The sequence below is a fragment of the Camarhynchus parvulus genome, chromosome 5, assembly GCF_901933205.1.
Source record: "Camarhynchus parvulus chromosome 5, STF_HiC, whole genome shotgun sequence".
Taxonomy (NCBI): domain Eukaryota; kingdom Metazoa; phylum Chordata; class Aves; order Passeriformes; family Thraupidae; genus Camarhynchus; species Camarhynchus parvulus.
Window position 1 is genome coordinate 7,665,236 of NC_044575.1, and position 16,425 is coordinate 7,681,660.

Here is a 16,425-nt window from a genome sequence, read left to right on the forward strand (position 1 = left end):
AATTGTGGACTGACTGGAGGGTTGAGAAAGTTGATGGACATTTTCCATTTCAGTTCAGAAAGCAAAGCCCAAGTTTCAGACTCAGCTACAAACACAAACACACTTTTGTGTGTAAATAACATAACCAAGTTACATTTAAAATTCAATCCATTTTGGGAGTTCACAATTGGGAACATTGACTCAGGTCTGTGTTTTACTTGGAGACCAAGAATCTATTTCTGACCCCAGAGTACCCCTTTAGTACTGTCTATAACAAAATGAGCTGAGCTCTCTAGCAAGGGAGGGAAGCAAAAAGCAGAGCCATGATTCCAGAACAGAACATGGATTATCTGGCAGCTGCTCTGTTTAGGCATCATTTTCCTGATCACCTGCAGCACTGCCATTACTTTAAGCAGTTGCTCCATTATCTTCCTTAAATTAAGAAGAACTTGATCTCAACTAACTGGGGAGAGTTTCAAAGAGTTTTCAGCCTCTGTTGTCAAGCCTTTTATCTGAGCCATTAAAAATCAGAAGGGGAAAAAAGCCCCAATGTGTCATTTAGTGCAGCAGAAAAAGATGACTTCTCAACACTTTTGGAATATGTACAGATCTAAGTCTTGCCTTGCTTTTTAGTTTTTTTCAAAGTTGCTTTTAAAAGTTAGGTCATGCTAAATGTAATGAGTTAGATGAATTAGGCCATTATATTTAATTCTGATAGACAGCCAGAATGATTTGAACAGAAGTTGTGTTCTGATATAAATAATATTTACACAGGTGCATCAGAGAATCCTGGTTAAACAGAATTTCAGGGGGAAAAAATGGATGTTAAATCAAAGTAAAAGCTATTGCTACTGTCATTTAAGATACTTAGAGAAAGCAAAAAGATCAACTATAGTTGATCATAGGTTAATAAGATATTACAAAGTACCACTAATTATAAAAAAAACCAAAACCAAAACAAAAAACTATCAGTATAGAGATGCTAGAATTAAAATATATATTCTTTATGAAATTTGAAAAGCTCCAGAATTCCAGGAAGTAAAGCTACAGATTTTTGTCTACTAACAGTCATTAAGATCTGCCAGGTTTGTTAAAATTTGAGAAGCTCAAAACAGATTTTAACGGCTTGAAAAAACCATGTTATATGAGTAGTTTCCAGAAGAACAACTGGGAATCAAAAATTAGGTATTACTCCTGGGTTTTTAGCATGTTGCAGAACAGGGCTGCTCAAATTCTGCCACAAGCTGAAGTATTCTCTCTTAAACCAATAATTGGGCTTAAATTCCCCAGGAGGCTCCATCACTTCATAAATCATTCACTTCATAGCTTTAACTTTTTGGTGCTTCTAAAATAATTTGTAAGATTAGACATCTCTGATGTCTCTATCTGCTCTCAACTTGAAAATATTCCATGGGCTGTGATTTTGAGCAGAAAATGGGTATGCATCACTGGAAGTAAAAGGAATAAACCATCATAGTAACTCCTTTCTTGAGACATCCCTCAGAGTTTGCATTTCTTTGATCCTCTATGGTGTGACAGATGATTTCTTGAGGAAAAAAAAGTGCAGAAAGAACCAGAAGAGGAAAAACTCCCCACCTGCATGTCCGATTTCACACAGCAGCAATCCCAGATGCACTGGAAATGTTGAGTTTCCTACCACGCAACTCTCATTTTATAGTGCTATGCAATTTATTTTTAGCCTATTTCAATGCTTTGGAGAGTTGTGCTGCTCCTTTCCAGCTGATTAGAGTTATTCCTAAGTGGCTCTTTGCAAGCATGGAAATGGGAGTGAAAGGGATGAAGTACATGTCAGCTGAGCAGCCCAGACAGTAAAATATTATGAATTAAAATTCCTTATTCAGAGATAAATATGCAGACAGGCTTACATTCTCTACAAGCTCTAGACATAGGCTTGCTTTTTTTTTTTAATTTGAATAATTTTGTTTGATGCTTTGGCTTTTTGCTGCCCTCAAACCCCCGACAAATGATGAAGTTATTATCATGGAATCCTTTCTTTTACTCTTCCTTCAAACCAGACCTGCATCATCATTTGAGAAGTGGGTTGGTAGGCTCAGTGCTCCCAAGGATTTCTAACAAACACTCCTGTTAGAGTAAGAAATCTCTATTGCTTCTCGCTCAGAAGATGAAGACTGAAAGAAGAAAAGGCCTTTGAAGGCACCTTTGGCCAGGGAGCATGCCCTGCAGGTTGCATAAGGAGCAGATGGCTCCCTCCCATAGCCAGCCTGCAGATAAAAACAGCTCTCCAGTCACCTCTGCCTCCCCCTTCCCATTATTATTGAGGGATGATTCATTGCAGAGCCTTTTCCCAAACTGCTGTTTGTCATCACTGCGAGCACAAATGCCTCGCTCAGCAAAGCTAAAGTGCAGAAACTTGCTGAGGTTCATTCTTTGAATTTCCATCACTTGAGACAAAAAAGTGGGGTTGATTTACATCCTCAGCTACAGAGAGTTGTCAGAATTAGTTGATTATTACTGCACCAAGTTCCTGTGTCAGCTGGGCTTTGTGGGCTGGCTTGCCAGCACCTCACATTTAGTTCTTTGCATAGATTTTTTTCCTTTTTTTTTCTTTTGGTTGCAGTATAGTTTTCCCACTGATTGATGGAGGAGAATGCAGTTTAAGCAAAAATATGCTATATGGCATATTCCTGATCTTTCTAAAGCATAAATCAGACACAGAGGGTCTTTGTGTATGATCACTGTGTTGTCATCCATTCCCAATTTTTTTTAATGACAGATCTGTCCATGGGAAATATTATGTGGCAGAAAATCACTCCTGAAAAGATGAAATTGTTCAGAATCCCACGAGCCAGATGGCTGGTTGTGCAAAACACAGAAGCAAGGCAGGAAAGAGCATTTCAGAGGTCAGAGCTTTGGAGACATCCCTCAAGGCAGGGGGACTGACTGAACAGTGCCTGACCTGTCAGCTTGGGCTCTGGGTACCAGGGTTACAATGGGATCCCACCTTCAGAGCCTGACTGGGATAATATAATATAATATAATATAATATAATATAATATAATATAATATAATATAATATAATATAATATAATATAATATAATATAATATAATATAATATAATATAATATAATATAATATAATATAATATAATATAATATAATATAATATAATATAATATAATATAATATAATATAATATAATATAATATAATATAATATATAATATAGGTGTAATAGTCATCCCTTGAGTTTTCAACCCATTTGAAATGGCTGCCTTTGTATCTGCATCACAGCACAATTTTTCAACTACATGTGAGGCAATCTTGCCTTTTCAGTTTGATTTTAATTTGGCTTTATATTCTCTTGGCCATATTGAGTCCAGCCTGCACTGTCAAGTCAGAATATATTTCCCAGCTCTCAGAACTTTGTAGCTCCTTACACTACTGCCAGGACAATGTTTGTGGTTAACTTTCCCAACAAAAATATCTTTCCCTCATATATATAAATTTCTTTTATACTGCTTCCATTTAGTCCTTCCAGCTGCAGCAATGTTTTGTCCTTAACTGCTGCTGCTCACACCAAACAGTTCAAGTTGCACAATAATTCTGTCACAGGTACACAGGCACCTTCTACTCAAGGTGAAATCTTGTGGAAGGAGAATTTATCAAAATTTATTATCAAAACCCTTGGGTGCTCATTTGGTGAGATACCATCTCTTCTGTCTCATTGAAACCCACTTATATCTAGTGGTTTCCAAAGTTATTTGTGCATAGAATTGTTCAGAGTTCTAATAACCACCACAACATTTCTATTTATTCTTCAGTTGCCTTTCTAGCTAAAAATTAGCCAGAACCGATCGTAACAAATAAAGAATAATTTGTTAAAAAGGATTTTGCTAATCTGGGTCATTTACAAAAGGTGGGCCATTTAGCCTGGATGAAAAGGGAGTTTTTATCTGTTTTTTGTCCCTCCACTGCTGTGTTTAACACAGAATCATAGAGTCAATTATATGGGATAAGGCACTGGTTTTACATATGGATATCTATTATGTCCAGACAGCAAATCTGGGAAACCAAGACTCCTGTCCTTCTAGAAGTCCAGTACAGATGTCAGCTCCTCAGCCCACAGTAAAGCATCTTTCCTTCTTGCAGGAAGGCAAATCCATTTTCTAGCAGCCTGGCTGGCTCGACTGCCTGGGAAGGTGTTGTGCTAATTATAAAAAGGGATGGTGGAAATGAGGAACAAGTCTGGTTTTACTGAATGCATGGGGCGTTAAAAACTAAGAATGTGGAAAACAGAAAATTGTCTGCTTCAGAAACAGCAAAAGGATGCATTTTATTAACACAGTTTGGACTTGTTTGGTAACTTCTGGGATCGAGAGGGAATGCTAGACAAGGATTGCTGCAGTTTCTGCTTTTAACACCTGTGTATGGTTACATAGGTAAAAAAGAAATTGCAAGGGAACTCTGCTATTCCTGGATAATCTGCCACTATGTTTTCAAGTTGCTGGAAATTCAGGAATAAGGGATACCAAACAAAAGCACAGGCACTGTGCTCAGGAAGGGACTGGAGGCGGCACTCAGCCTGGCTGACAGGGTGGTCTTGGTGATCACTGAGGTCACAGCGTTCACAAAATTCACAGAATGACTGGGTTGGAAGAGACCTTCAAGATCATCGAGTCCAGCCCATGCCCTGACACCTCAACTAAACCATGGCACCAAGTGCCACATCCAGCCTTCTCCTAAACACAGCCAGGGATGGTGACTCCACCACATCCTGGGGCAGGCCATTCCAGTACTTTATCATTCTTTCTATAAAAACACTTTTTCCTTATATCCAACCTGTATTTCCCTTGACAGCTTGAGACTGAGTCCTCTGATTCTGTCAGTGCTGCCTGGAGAAAGAGACCCACTCCACCTGACTACAGCCACCTTTCAGGGAGTTGTAGAGAGTGATAAGGTCACCCCTGAGTATCCTTTTCTCCAGACTAAACACCCCCAGCTCCCTCAGTGGTTCCTCACAGGGTTTGTGTTCCCAGCCCCTCTCCAGCCTCGTTGCCTCCTCTGGATGTGCTCCAGCATCTCAACGTCCTTCCCAAACTGAGGGGCCATAAATGGACACAGCATTCCAGGTGTGCCTCACCAATGCCAAGTACAGGGGAAGAATGACCTCCCTGCTCCTGCTGGCCACACTATTCCTGATCCAGGCCTTTCCCAACACAAATATCCCATGCCTCTGCGCCACCTTGGGGAGGAAAAGGCAGCGTGGAGCCTGGCAGAGTCTGCTGTGACACTAGAGGTCAGCACGGGCACAGCTCCATGGGCAGAGCAGGGCTGGGAATGTGCCCTGCCAGTGCTGCCTCTGGGACTGGCACAGCCCCCGGGACTGGCACAGCTCAGATCCCTGACTGGAAAAAGGAGATCTGCTCATGGTCACTGCAGCCACGTGCCTGCATCAGACCTAATCTGAAATAAACTCCCAGCACAGCACTCCCACAGCTGCTGTGGGATAATAAGGTGTATCCCAAGGGCACAGGATAGAAAAAGGCACGAAGGAGGCTATGGAATGAAAACTCTTCCTAAGAAAATATTAAAAATGAGGCTGGAACTCAAGGAAAGGTGCATTGAGGAGGCTAAGAATTGAAAGACAGCAAGAATCTGAATCAGATATAAAGTCTGCCTTTATATCAGTATCATTGGTAAAATTTGGCACTTTAGGGAGGGAGGAACAATAAGTGTTAAAGCTGGAATGTAGAGAAAGATAACTCCAGCCTGAAAATGAATACTTCACCTCGGTTGTGGGCAATCAGATAGCCCTGAATTCTGAAGGATGTGGAGCATAAAATCACAAGTGTAATAGAAAGCATTTATGTAGTAAGTCTTTCAAATTCATGTAATACCTTATGATGGAAGAAAAGCAAACAGAAACATCTAAATTAAAGCAGGAGAAACATTTTTTCAACTTCCCCAGAACATTTTAGAAAAGAAATTAAAAAACAAGAAAAAAATTTAACATATTTCGGAATAGAAAGACATTTCAAAATTGAATTGGCTCATTTCTGAATAACACAAGATAACTGTTAATGCAGAAAGAGTAAATAGTGACATTTGTATTCTCTGTTTGAGCAGGTAAAATGCATGATGATGTGCCAACCTCATCTGAGGGAATATTTCTACTCTCAGAATAATTCTGCAGAATGTTAAAAACTGGCTTCAAAATGCCAAAAACGGGCACTTTTAAAAACAAGGTAGCACGAAAGTCTTGTTTGTAAGAATTTTTTAAAAGCAGACAAAAGAATTTAGCAGACCACAATAATGATTTTCTTTTCTTTGTTGTTGTTCTTTTTCCATTGGATCTCAAAATATCAAGGGGACTTTAAACTGGAAAGCAGCAGGTCCTGTGCTGGTGCCATTAGAGGACAAATGAGACAATCTGGATAACTGGGAGCCCATAGACCTGGCATCAACCCTAGCAAAATAATGGAGCAATTCCTACAAGTCTCAATTAATGGAGGATAAAAGAAAGGAAGTAGAATTAATGCCAGCCAATATGATTTTCTTTGGAAAACAGAACCTGCCAAGCTGGCATGGTATCTTTGAGGAGAACACAGGAACCAGGTGCTGTTCTGTCCTGCCCACTTCCAGAGAACAGTTGGGATTGCAATAAAGTTCCTTAAAAATGGAACTTTCCTTAGAAGGGAGATTATACATCAGCCTGACATGAAACACCTGCCCAGCAGTTTTACTGGGCCTGGAGTGTTTAATTGGAGTTTGTTTTTTCCAAGAACTATTCCTCTTTCCTTCACTCATGGTGTGCAAATGACAAGCCTCTATTAAACACAATTGTTCAAACTTAATAGCAAAGGGAAGCTGCTGGAAAAAATGTTCCTAAATCTTGTTGAGGGAAAAGAACTGTTGCTGTGGTGCTGGTGTGGAAAAAGCTGAGTCTGAGCTTCATTTCCTCCACATTTAAATGATCTACTTTCTAAATCATTATCATAAGAAGTTCTGCTGCTTTGCAAAGACCACGATGCAAATTCTTGCAAGAGGCACAAGTTTGTGATGTTTCTCAGCTGATGTTCTTTCAGCAATCCCAACAGACCTAATTTAATTTCTAATCATTTCACCATGCCTAACACATTTTTCTAAATTACTTCTTCATTTTTACTCAGAGGGAATACTGGATGATTTTTGCTTATAAAGCTTTTCCCTTTCATTCCCTTTGTTTCCTATGCAGAGGGAATGCACAGAGCAATTCTGTGATCAGCTGCTTTCACTCCATGCGATATTTCAATAATAATATGGCACATAGTGTGCATTCCATATATTTCATTTCCCTCCCAGCTCCAACCTCTATCACATTCCTCACAGAAGCACTGAACCTCATTCTGGGTGCAGGACACTTTTTGAGACAGCCCAGCAAAATATGGGAGTGCACAAGTTCACTGCCAGAGAAAATGTGTCCCTTTTGCTCCTATTTAATTACATTTTCATCCTTTTTAGAGTAGAAGAATGGCATATTTAAAACCTTAAGCTATGTTAACATTATTATTCCCACTGTACCATAAGCAAACAGGAAAACAATCAGAAAGAAGGCAATAGTTATAAATTACAGTAAATGTCTAGTGCTTTGCCAGACACATGGCATAAGTCTTCGTAATTTCATGTCAGAAAATTTGTAACATGCTTCTGTTTATATTCATTTCTTGCTTCCAGCTTTCATAATCCTTTTGCTCCTCTTGTGACAATTCTTTTCTTAATTTTTGTGTTCCTTTGAATGATCAAAGACATTCTTGCTCAAAAAATAATCTTTGTTTATTAAGACAATCCTGTCACAAACTGAATTTACCTCCTGAAGAAATTCTCAAGGAAGTCTTTAAGGATTCATAACAAACAGTTTTGGTTACTCTCTCTTCAAAATCACTAAAAACATGCAAAACTTCTTCCTTATCTTTAAAACTTCATGCCCTCAGAACTTTCTACAGATCTGGAGACAAATGGATAGCTCAAATTTAATGCAGGGTTACTGTTCCTACACAGGGCAATTCCAGCCTCAATCTTCCTTTGTTTAATACATCTCCATCTCTAAATTCTGACTTTTCTCAAGCCCTTTGAAGAGCTACACAACTCTTCTCCCTCTATTCTCAGAGCCTGGATCCATTCTCTCCAAATATTAGATCTGGTTTTCCCTCCTCCTCTTTTCCCCTCTCAAAAGGGAGATAGAAAAGGAAGCACAACCTCTCCACATAGGGGAAAAAAAAGAAAAGTATACCTTGCAGTTTATAATGACATGCATAAAAGAATAACATCTGTAAATTAACGATACAATGAACAAATTTTAGTGTATCATCTGTGCAATGCCAGAAGTTCTTAATCAATACAACAGAGATCTAAAAACACATCAATAGATGATTTCAGACTTCATACACTCCTGGAGAGCATTAATTATATTCTCAGAGCTCATTTATAATGAGCTTTTAATTAGAGAGGATGTCCTCACATCTTAATTCTTAAAAGCAGAGAAATGATGAGATGGTAGGTAATTCTTAAAATAACCTGCTTTAATATAGATTTCATTTCTTTTATTATACTAGGACTATAAAGGCTCCTTGCTTAAAGTTACTTGTGGCAATACACGTGTGTGATAAAGGAGGATTCCATTTCCTTTGTCATCAGTAGGGATGGGTATGGGATATCCCACTAAAGGATGCCTCCTCTAGCATTCAGGGAAAGGTTAACAGTGCTGTGAACAAGAGCTAAATGCATTGTATGACTCCCTCAGACTGGGACATGACTGGCCAGGTTTTCTTCCCTTATTTATTTGTCTCACTAGACATTCTTCCACTCTTTAGAAAATAAAAAACATCATAATCCTATACAAAATGTCTGCATACAGCTCTGTGTAAAAGCTTTGCTACTTCCCAGTATAGTTCCTCATGAGAAAGTCTGTTTGCTTGGACAGTAAAATCCAATCAATAAACCTACCTGTATTTTTTAGCTCAGCAGCTCAGCTTTATCCAATTCTCCAATTTCTAGCAGTGCACAAAGGCCCTGATGTGTCTGTTGGGCCAGACACGTGTCATCTGTCACATTAGGGTTCAACAGGGGCTTGATGTGATTACCTGGTTTGCTTTCATTTGGTTTGCACTGAACTTCTTCCACACACTCTGCAGGAAACCAGCCAATATGTCCCCGGGTGCTGCCTTCCCAGAATCCACCTTCTCCGATGCTCAGCACTAAACAGGGCAGACACAGGCAGTGTTACACTTTGCCTCCTCACACAAATACACAATTCTTGCATTACACCTTCAGTAATCCTTGGAAACTAGCAAACACTGTGCAATAACTAATGCTGGTATTCCCAAAACAGGCACAGAGTAACCTTCAAGCAGGACCCTCCCTACTCAGTCTTTGCAACCACTCCCCAATTTTTTTTTATTTACCACAAGTTTCCTTGGCCTTCACACAATTGTTTCCATTTTCAGTGTTCTCATTGCTGGATTAATCAAGGATAAATACATGGTAATACCACTACCAAAAAAACCACTGTCTTGTCTGCTGAAATGAAGTGCTGAATCCATTGTCAAATTGCACCCACACTGAAATGGATTTTAATAATACATATTTTGATATCTCCTGTTTTTCCTGCCTCCTAAGGAAACACATTATTTGATTTAGTGGGTAGCTCCAGGGATTTGCAATGCAAGTTGAGTAATATGATTTAAGGGTTTGGAATACACAGCAAACACTTGAACCTCCCATAGGTGAGATCTACAATGGAGATGCCTTTTGAAACATTTCAATGATTTTTTTCTCTGTAAAAGAAAACAACAATATGGAGGAGAATGGTCTGTCAATAGGAGAAGAGGCTTTTATCTGGCACTTCTAATTATCTTGATATTAATTCTAGGACTCAGAAGGATTGTGACAAAAGCCTGCAGAGCAAGAATTGTAAAGTAAGCAACTGGAGGTGAATTATGGTGATGGAAGGACCCTAAATACTTGCTATGGTGTTTAAATTAGTATTACAGAAGTTTCTGCAAACCGCTGTATGTTTACTATATATTAGAAGACATTGTACATTAATACAATTAATCTGTAATTAATCTCTAACCTGTAATTAATCTGTAAAATACATCTGTACATTAATATTGAAACAAAGGTGATACATCAACAAAACCAGGCTGATTGGGAATACAGATCAAACACACAGCATAGGTTCTCAGAGCTTCCCAAAATCAGCCCAGCTCCATCCACTGAGTGCCAGCTCAGCCCCAATGCCCCTGCTGAAAATCAAGGCTAACTAGCCCAAATCCATCTCTCTGCTGAGGGATTCCAGTACCTGGGATCCTGCCTCTGCAGGGTATTTCAGTGCACAGGGACATAAAGGAGAGCTGCTTTGATGGTCTCCAACACCAGCACTTCTGGCACTGTTAAAACCTTGCCAGACTTTAAAACCCTGGTCTCTGCCTGGCTGCAATTGAACTCAGGATCAGTGCAGCTGCTGTGACTCAGGGGCACTGGAGCTGAACTTGATTTGCACTAGTACAGAGCAGGATGAAAATTAAATTAATTAGAGCCCCCCAAAAAAGCAAAAAAAAAATTCTTGGTAATGTGAAAGCAGTCTGGTTTGAGACACCAGGAGCTGTAAAACTGCATTTGAAAGTAAATGTTTACCAGGGTTTTTATTAATGCAACCTTCAGCTATTTGTGGTATTACTTACAGAGCATGGCCATCTATTAACAGAGACATTTGACAGCAAAATGTTTATAAATATGTCACTTTTAAGCCTTTTAATGTAGTATATTCCAAGAGACAGATTCCATGAGCTGCATATTTACACACCACCACAGTAAAAAGTACATACTCAGTCCCAGGAAACATCCACTAAAGAAAAGTCCTACACCTGGATGGGTCCCAAATGCACAATTTGTCAAGAACCTTTCTGACATATATGAGAAAACCTATAATCTATAACTCCTATAAACCTAGCAAGTTATGGGATACGGGGGAGGGCACTGACCTTGGATGACACCAAAACTCTACACTGAAAATAGAGCTGAATTAAAAAATATTAGCATGTCTTTTAAAAAAAATATAAACATGGGGCATAATTAATGAAAAAATATGTTACTGTATTCCAGGTGTTGTTAAAAATATTTAAAGCCTGTACACATGAACTAACACACATTGTCCATCTGATAATTCAGTGTTACATAAAACATTCCCTGATCATCCATCCAATAGAAATGGGGAATTCAGCAGCTTCCAATACATTTTTAACAATGTAACATCTGCTCACATAAGAAAGCATTCTTAGATATGAGATAAGGAACCAGGAAAACTTAACAACCGACATGTATATATTAGAATCATTGTAGAATCCAACTGTAAAGTAGTTTAATTTCTGTCATAAAAGAGAGTGTAGGACTCCATCCAAAAGAAATTTCCAAATGTGAGACAGTGAGAGTCCTATTGCCAGTAATTAGCTGCCTTTTTTTTTTTTTTTTTTTTTTTTTCAGCACTGAATCTCAGTCCTGGATTTCACTCCACAAAGTGGCAAGATGCTCAGAACAAAAACTACTTAGATGTTGAGACAGACTTCCCTAATTTGGTATTTTATTAATCTGTCAGATCTGCTGACACTCCCAATTCCAGCTCTAGAAAGAGAGAGGCACAGTAAGGAGAAGTTGGGTATTTCAAACCCATGGAGTGATTTCATGTGTTTATGGCAGGAGCAGCTGATGCAAATCAACACTTTTGGGAAATGAAATTTGCCTTGGAACACTGTCTGTGAGTGCAGGGTGAAAAAGCATTCCTATGGAGCAGAACCAGACCCATTTTAGCCCATTATTACATGAATTATTGACTATTAGCCATCACTAATAGCCAGAGCAAAGGAAAAACACGTGTAGTCCTGCCTGAAGACATAACATCCATGGAAAAGAAGTGGAAGGGTGAAATGAGTGCTGCTGGAATGCAGGCAGCCTTCAGCATTCTGGGAAGAACCTCCTGCTGGGGGCCAGGAGAAGGAGGGAAAGCCTGCTGGAGCTGCAAGAGGCACAAAGATGACACAAGAAGCAAATGAGGGACAGCCCTGGGTTCAGCTATGTGCAGAGACAGATAAATTGCTGTGGATATGGGGGAGAAGCTCATATTCCAATGCAGAAATTGAGCCCTAGATGGTTCTGCATCCCCTAAAACCTTGAAATGATCTTCTTCCCCCTCACGTGGTGCCATTAATAAGAAATTCTGCAGCATGAGCCAAGGCTATAATAAAGTATAGATCTATAAAAACTGGCAACACTTCACTCACTCCAAAGTGGGGAACTTAAAGGATAAATAGAAAAATGTAATTTATCTATTGTACCCATGAATGTTTTTTTAGAATAAGGTCTTCATTTCTATCTTTCCTCTCCCAACAGTGTTTAAGAGACTCACTGTAACAGATAATCTGTTACCAGCAAGAGATTTTCTAATCAATGTTTTCCCTGCTGAAGGACAAAACAATGGTCAATGAAAGGATAACTTTCCCAAAATTAATAATAAGGCTTTCTAATTTCCAGTGGTTTTCACTTTTCCTTTGGTAAAATCAAAAGGTGTGGTTGCTATGGCAAAAGCAGGTCAGATGCTCTTCACACACAACCTGAATTACAAAAAGAATCGGATGTTGTAAGAGTGAAATAAAGGTTCTTGTAACATCAGGTATCCTGAGACATCTTTTCACAACAAAAGTGTGGTTTAAAACAGGAGTTGTGTCCAATTATATGAACAAAACTGCAAAGCAAAATTGGATAAGCACCAAAGTGGGTAACAGGAAAACATGGATAGGCAGGTGACAATCAGGAGCTTGTATTTCATTTCTTTAAAGCATTATACTTAAAATCAGTGAGATTCTGCCAGAAAATTAAATATATAGAATATTTAACAATATTATTTATTATAAAATTAATAGAATAGAGCATAGAATGCTTTGTCTCTCGCAAATTTAAGTCTATTGGCAATGTATCTATTGCAATTGATATTAATATAACATACTAATCTCAAACAGATTAATTACTCAATATACCATCAAAATCATTTAAATCAAAAGAACATAGAATTTGTATCCTCCCACATCACAGCTCCCTCCATGCCCCAACAAGAAATGAAAGTATTTTTCCCAAACAAATCATGGTGACTACTATTTCCTTGTGATATTGAAATGCCCAGGAGCAAATTCTTCCAGGCAGCCTTATTTGCAAAAATGTCAAGGAAATTTAAAGCCAAATTCAGGCCAATGTCTTTACAGCTGTTACAGCCTGTACCTAAAATGTCTTTATAATATCTAAATCAATTTTTATTGCTTGGATAAACTGCATTCTTCTTTATTGGGAAAATAAATAATCATATGGATTGGGAATGAGAGACCATATTCTGGGGAAAAAAGAACATTTCTGCAACCAGCAGAAAAAAAAAAGAAAAATCAACAGAATGAAAGTAAAGTATAAAGTTGGAAATCCACTGAAAAAAAAATTAACAGCTGAAGCAGCCTGTGCTGATGTAAAAACTCTGGGTTTGTGTCCCAAGGTAAAATTCATCTCTATTTTCTTCTTTGAAATATAGGAGATTTTTAATTTCTAATTGGTGTAGACCTAACTTTTTTCTCTCAGAAATAATTAACATTGTGATTTAGGCTTTTCCCTTGCTGAAATAGCTGTTGTTTGACATAAATACTCAGATTTATTTGTCTTTGGCAGGAGAGCTTCCAAATGACAGACAATCTATGCAGGAATACTTATTGGAGGCTGGATCCCTGGATGTGTCCAAAGCCAAGGATTGGGAATGGATGACCCTTAAGGTCCATTCCAATCTCTAAAAACACCCTGGGATTCTGTGATTATTTGGTGAAAACAGACTTTACGTACAACATAAATGAAGGTCAGCACAAGTTACAACTTAATCGTGTTCTCTGTTAAAAACAGGGATTTTTCTGACTCTGGCTCCTGACAGCAATCCCTCCCTGCCTCAGTGAGGGATGCTGAGCAGGATCTGGCTGTTTTGTCTCCTGGGCAGGCTGGTTCTGGCTCCCAGAGATGTCATTGAGAGAGCCTGACAGAACCTGAGGTCAGAGCAGCAGCGTGGGGAGGAGCTCAGTGCCCCTCACCCTGCTGCCAGGCACAGGGAAGGTTCCAGCACACACACACAGACCTTCCTGGGCACTCCACCCACAGCCTGGAAGGGCAGCCTCGTGTATCTGCAGGTAATGATTCTGGCTAATTGACCTGAGCAGTCACACTGGGCTGTGGCCCTACAGACATTTCTTGTGGTGGACAAGGAAATGCAGCAGTTCCTTCCCAGCTTGAGTTATGGGAGCTGACCAAATTAGGGAGATAACACAGAGATCCTGACTTCAAACACCTCTTCATCTTTTTTTCACCTCTGCTTTCCCAGGAAAGAAACAGTGCAAACAAGCACTTCAGGAGAAGAACCTCAGGGTGAGAAGATGACTGGGGCTACTAACAGAGCAACCACTCCCTACGTCAAACCTACAAATACAATAAGCTGCACATAATCCTCTAAATCTGAGGAAATATGGCTCAGTTGAAATAGAACTGAGCTGTGCTGTTCAACATTTGGCCCTCTGTGGGAGCTTTTTCCCCTTGCCATAAAGTTTCTATGAAGATCACCTGTTTTTTACGTGTCTATGAAATAGAGTTGAGATGGTGAGGGAGAGATGGAAACAGTGTGAGAAATCAATCTGCACTGATGTGGGTTTTGCAAAAATCCACCCTCTGATCCTGTGAAATACAAAGCTGTGTTTTGTGTCAGGTACACAGGCAATGTGTGTATATGTGATTGTGATATATGTGGAAACCGACCATGGGACAGTTATAAAGATGAATTCTAATAATAACTGAGGAAAGTAAAGCATGGAAGAAGGCCTTTGAACCTATCCTTCATTCACAATTAACCTTGGTTGATTCAGGAGCATTTGAATTAAAGCATTAAGGATGTTGCTCTTTGCTTGTAGTTAAGCCTTAAAGAGTTTTGCAATAATAACCTTTTGAAGTATAATTTTAGAATATTGCTTGTATCCTTGAAACTATAGCTTTGGAATATATATAAAGGAAACATGCTTATCTCATGCCTTAATAAAGCAGCAAAAAGCAGCTTGAGAAAGGAAGATGAACATCAACTCAATGATTAATACTTTTAACCAAGGGAAGCTGGACATCACTGTTATGAGATTTATAGTCCTTGCAATTAAAACGTGGACCCACATCTGGGGAGCTGGACTTCACCAGATGGGATTCTCTTCCTTCTTTTGGAAACCAGACCACCACCACCTGGGATACTCCTTTTGGGATACATCCTGAGAAACACTAAATCACAACAGTGTATAGAATTGTGACGTAAAAAATGGGAATAGAAACTGCTGAGGAGTAAAAATTGGGAACAGAAACTGCTGAGAAAGCTCATGAGCACCCCTATAAATACCTGTAAGCCTCAACTATGGGTGTGCAGTTCGGGGGAAGACTTCCCCCACTGTACCCAGTGTTGTATTGCTCATGCTTTACCATATTAATTAATAAATTGATTGCTGCTTGAATATTGGCCTAGTCAAGCTTCTTATTTATAACAATCCCCAGCTCTGTTGAGGAAGGTGCAGTCAGAGTCAAGTTTGCCCTTCTCCACAGTGATGCCCAAACTTGAAATCAGGGAAATTCAGAGAGAATTAATGGAGAAGGGGCCCCAAGCCAAGCTAGATGCAGAGCCTGGAGTGTTGTGTTGCAGCACACTGGTGCACTCACAGCTCCTCTCTGACTCCTGCTGCTCCCTGTCCCCTGAATATTCCAGGCCAGTTGCTGACTACTCAAGAAAGGATGTGTTAAAGGATGTAGCCAAGCACGATGACAGGGGATTTGTGGATGCTTTTACCTCCTGATCCCTTCCCATGGCCTCTGACAGCAAAGAGAACTCTCCTGCTGGAGCAGGAGCAAGGCCAGGTCTTTGTTACATTTTGACAGCACCACTCTGTCCTGCTCTTCAGGCACAAGCAGCTTGAAGGAATGAGTTAAAATAGGACCTGTGATGAGCCATAGTTTATCATGTTAGGAACTGAAATCAAACCATTCAAGTCAGGAGACAGAAAGGAAGCAAAACAGACCAGTGAACCTGGGTAAGATTAATATTCTGTTTCACATTCATTTCATCCTTCATGTAAAGAGCAGCTGAACAATACCTTGCAAACCTCTTAGGTTCAATTTTGCTGCCACACTTACCCACACAAGGTACAAAATGCTCTTGAAGAAACAGAACAGCCTTTCTGAGGCTCTTCCCTTCCCAGTATTTTGTTTACTAATCTAACAAGTGCAAAAGCTCAGGAGACCAACTTTCCTCCTGCCCACAAGCACTGTCTGTTGGCAATATCTTTGAGCACAGCAGGGGTTTAATAATCTTTCTTTTTCGAAATGACTTACAAGT

At 39.4% G+C, this 16,425-nt stretch overlaps 1 protein-coding gene across 2 annotated transcripts in view; it reads right to left on the reverse strand.

Moving 5' to 3' along the window:
* The window catches only part of SHANK2 (SH3 and multiple ankyrin repeat domains 2), a 276,013-nt gene that overhangs the window by 149,352 nt on the left and 110,236 nt on the right, over window positions 1-16,425 (reverse strand). For both annotated transcript variants that reach the window (XM_030949872.1, XM_030949873.1), the window contains one exon: window positions 9,080-9,193. In XM_030949872.1, coding sequence (XP_030805732.1) covers window positions 9,080-9,193 — 114 coding nt within the window. The remainder of the gene's footprint in view (window positions 1-9,079; window positions 9,194-16,425) is intronic.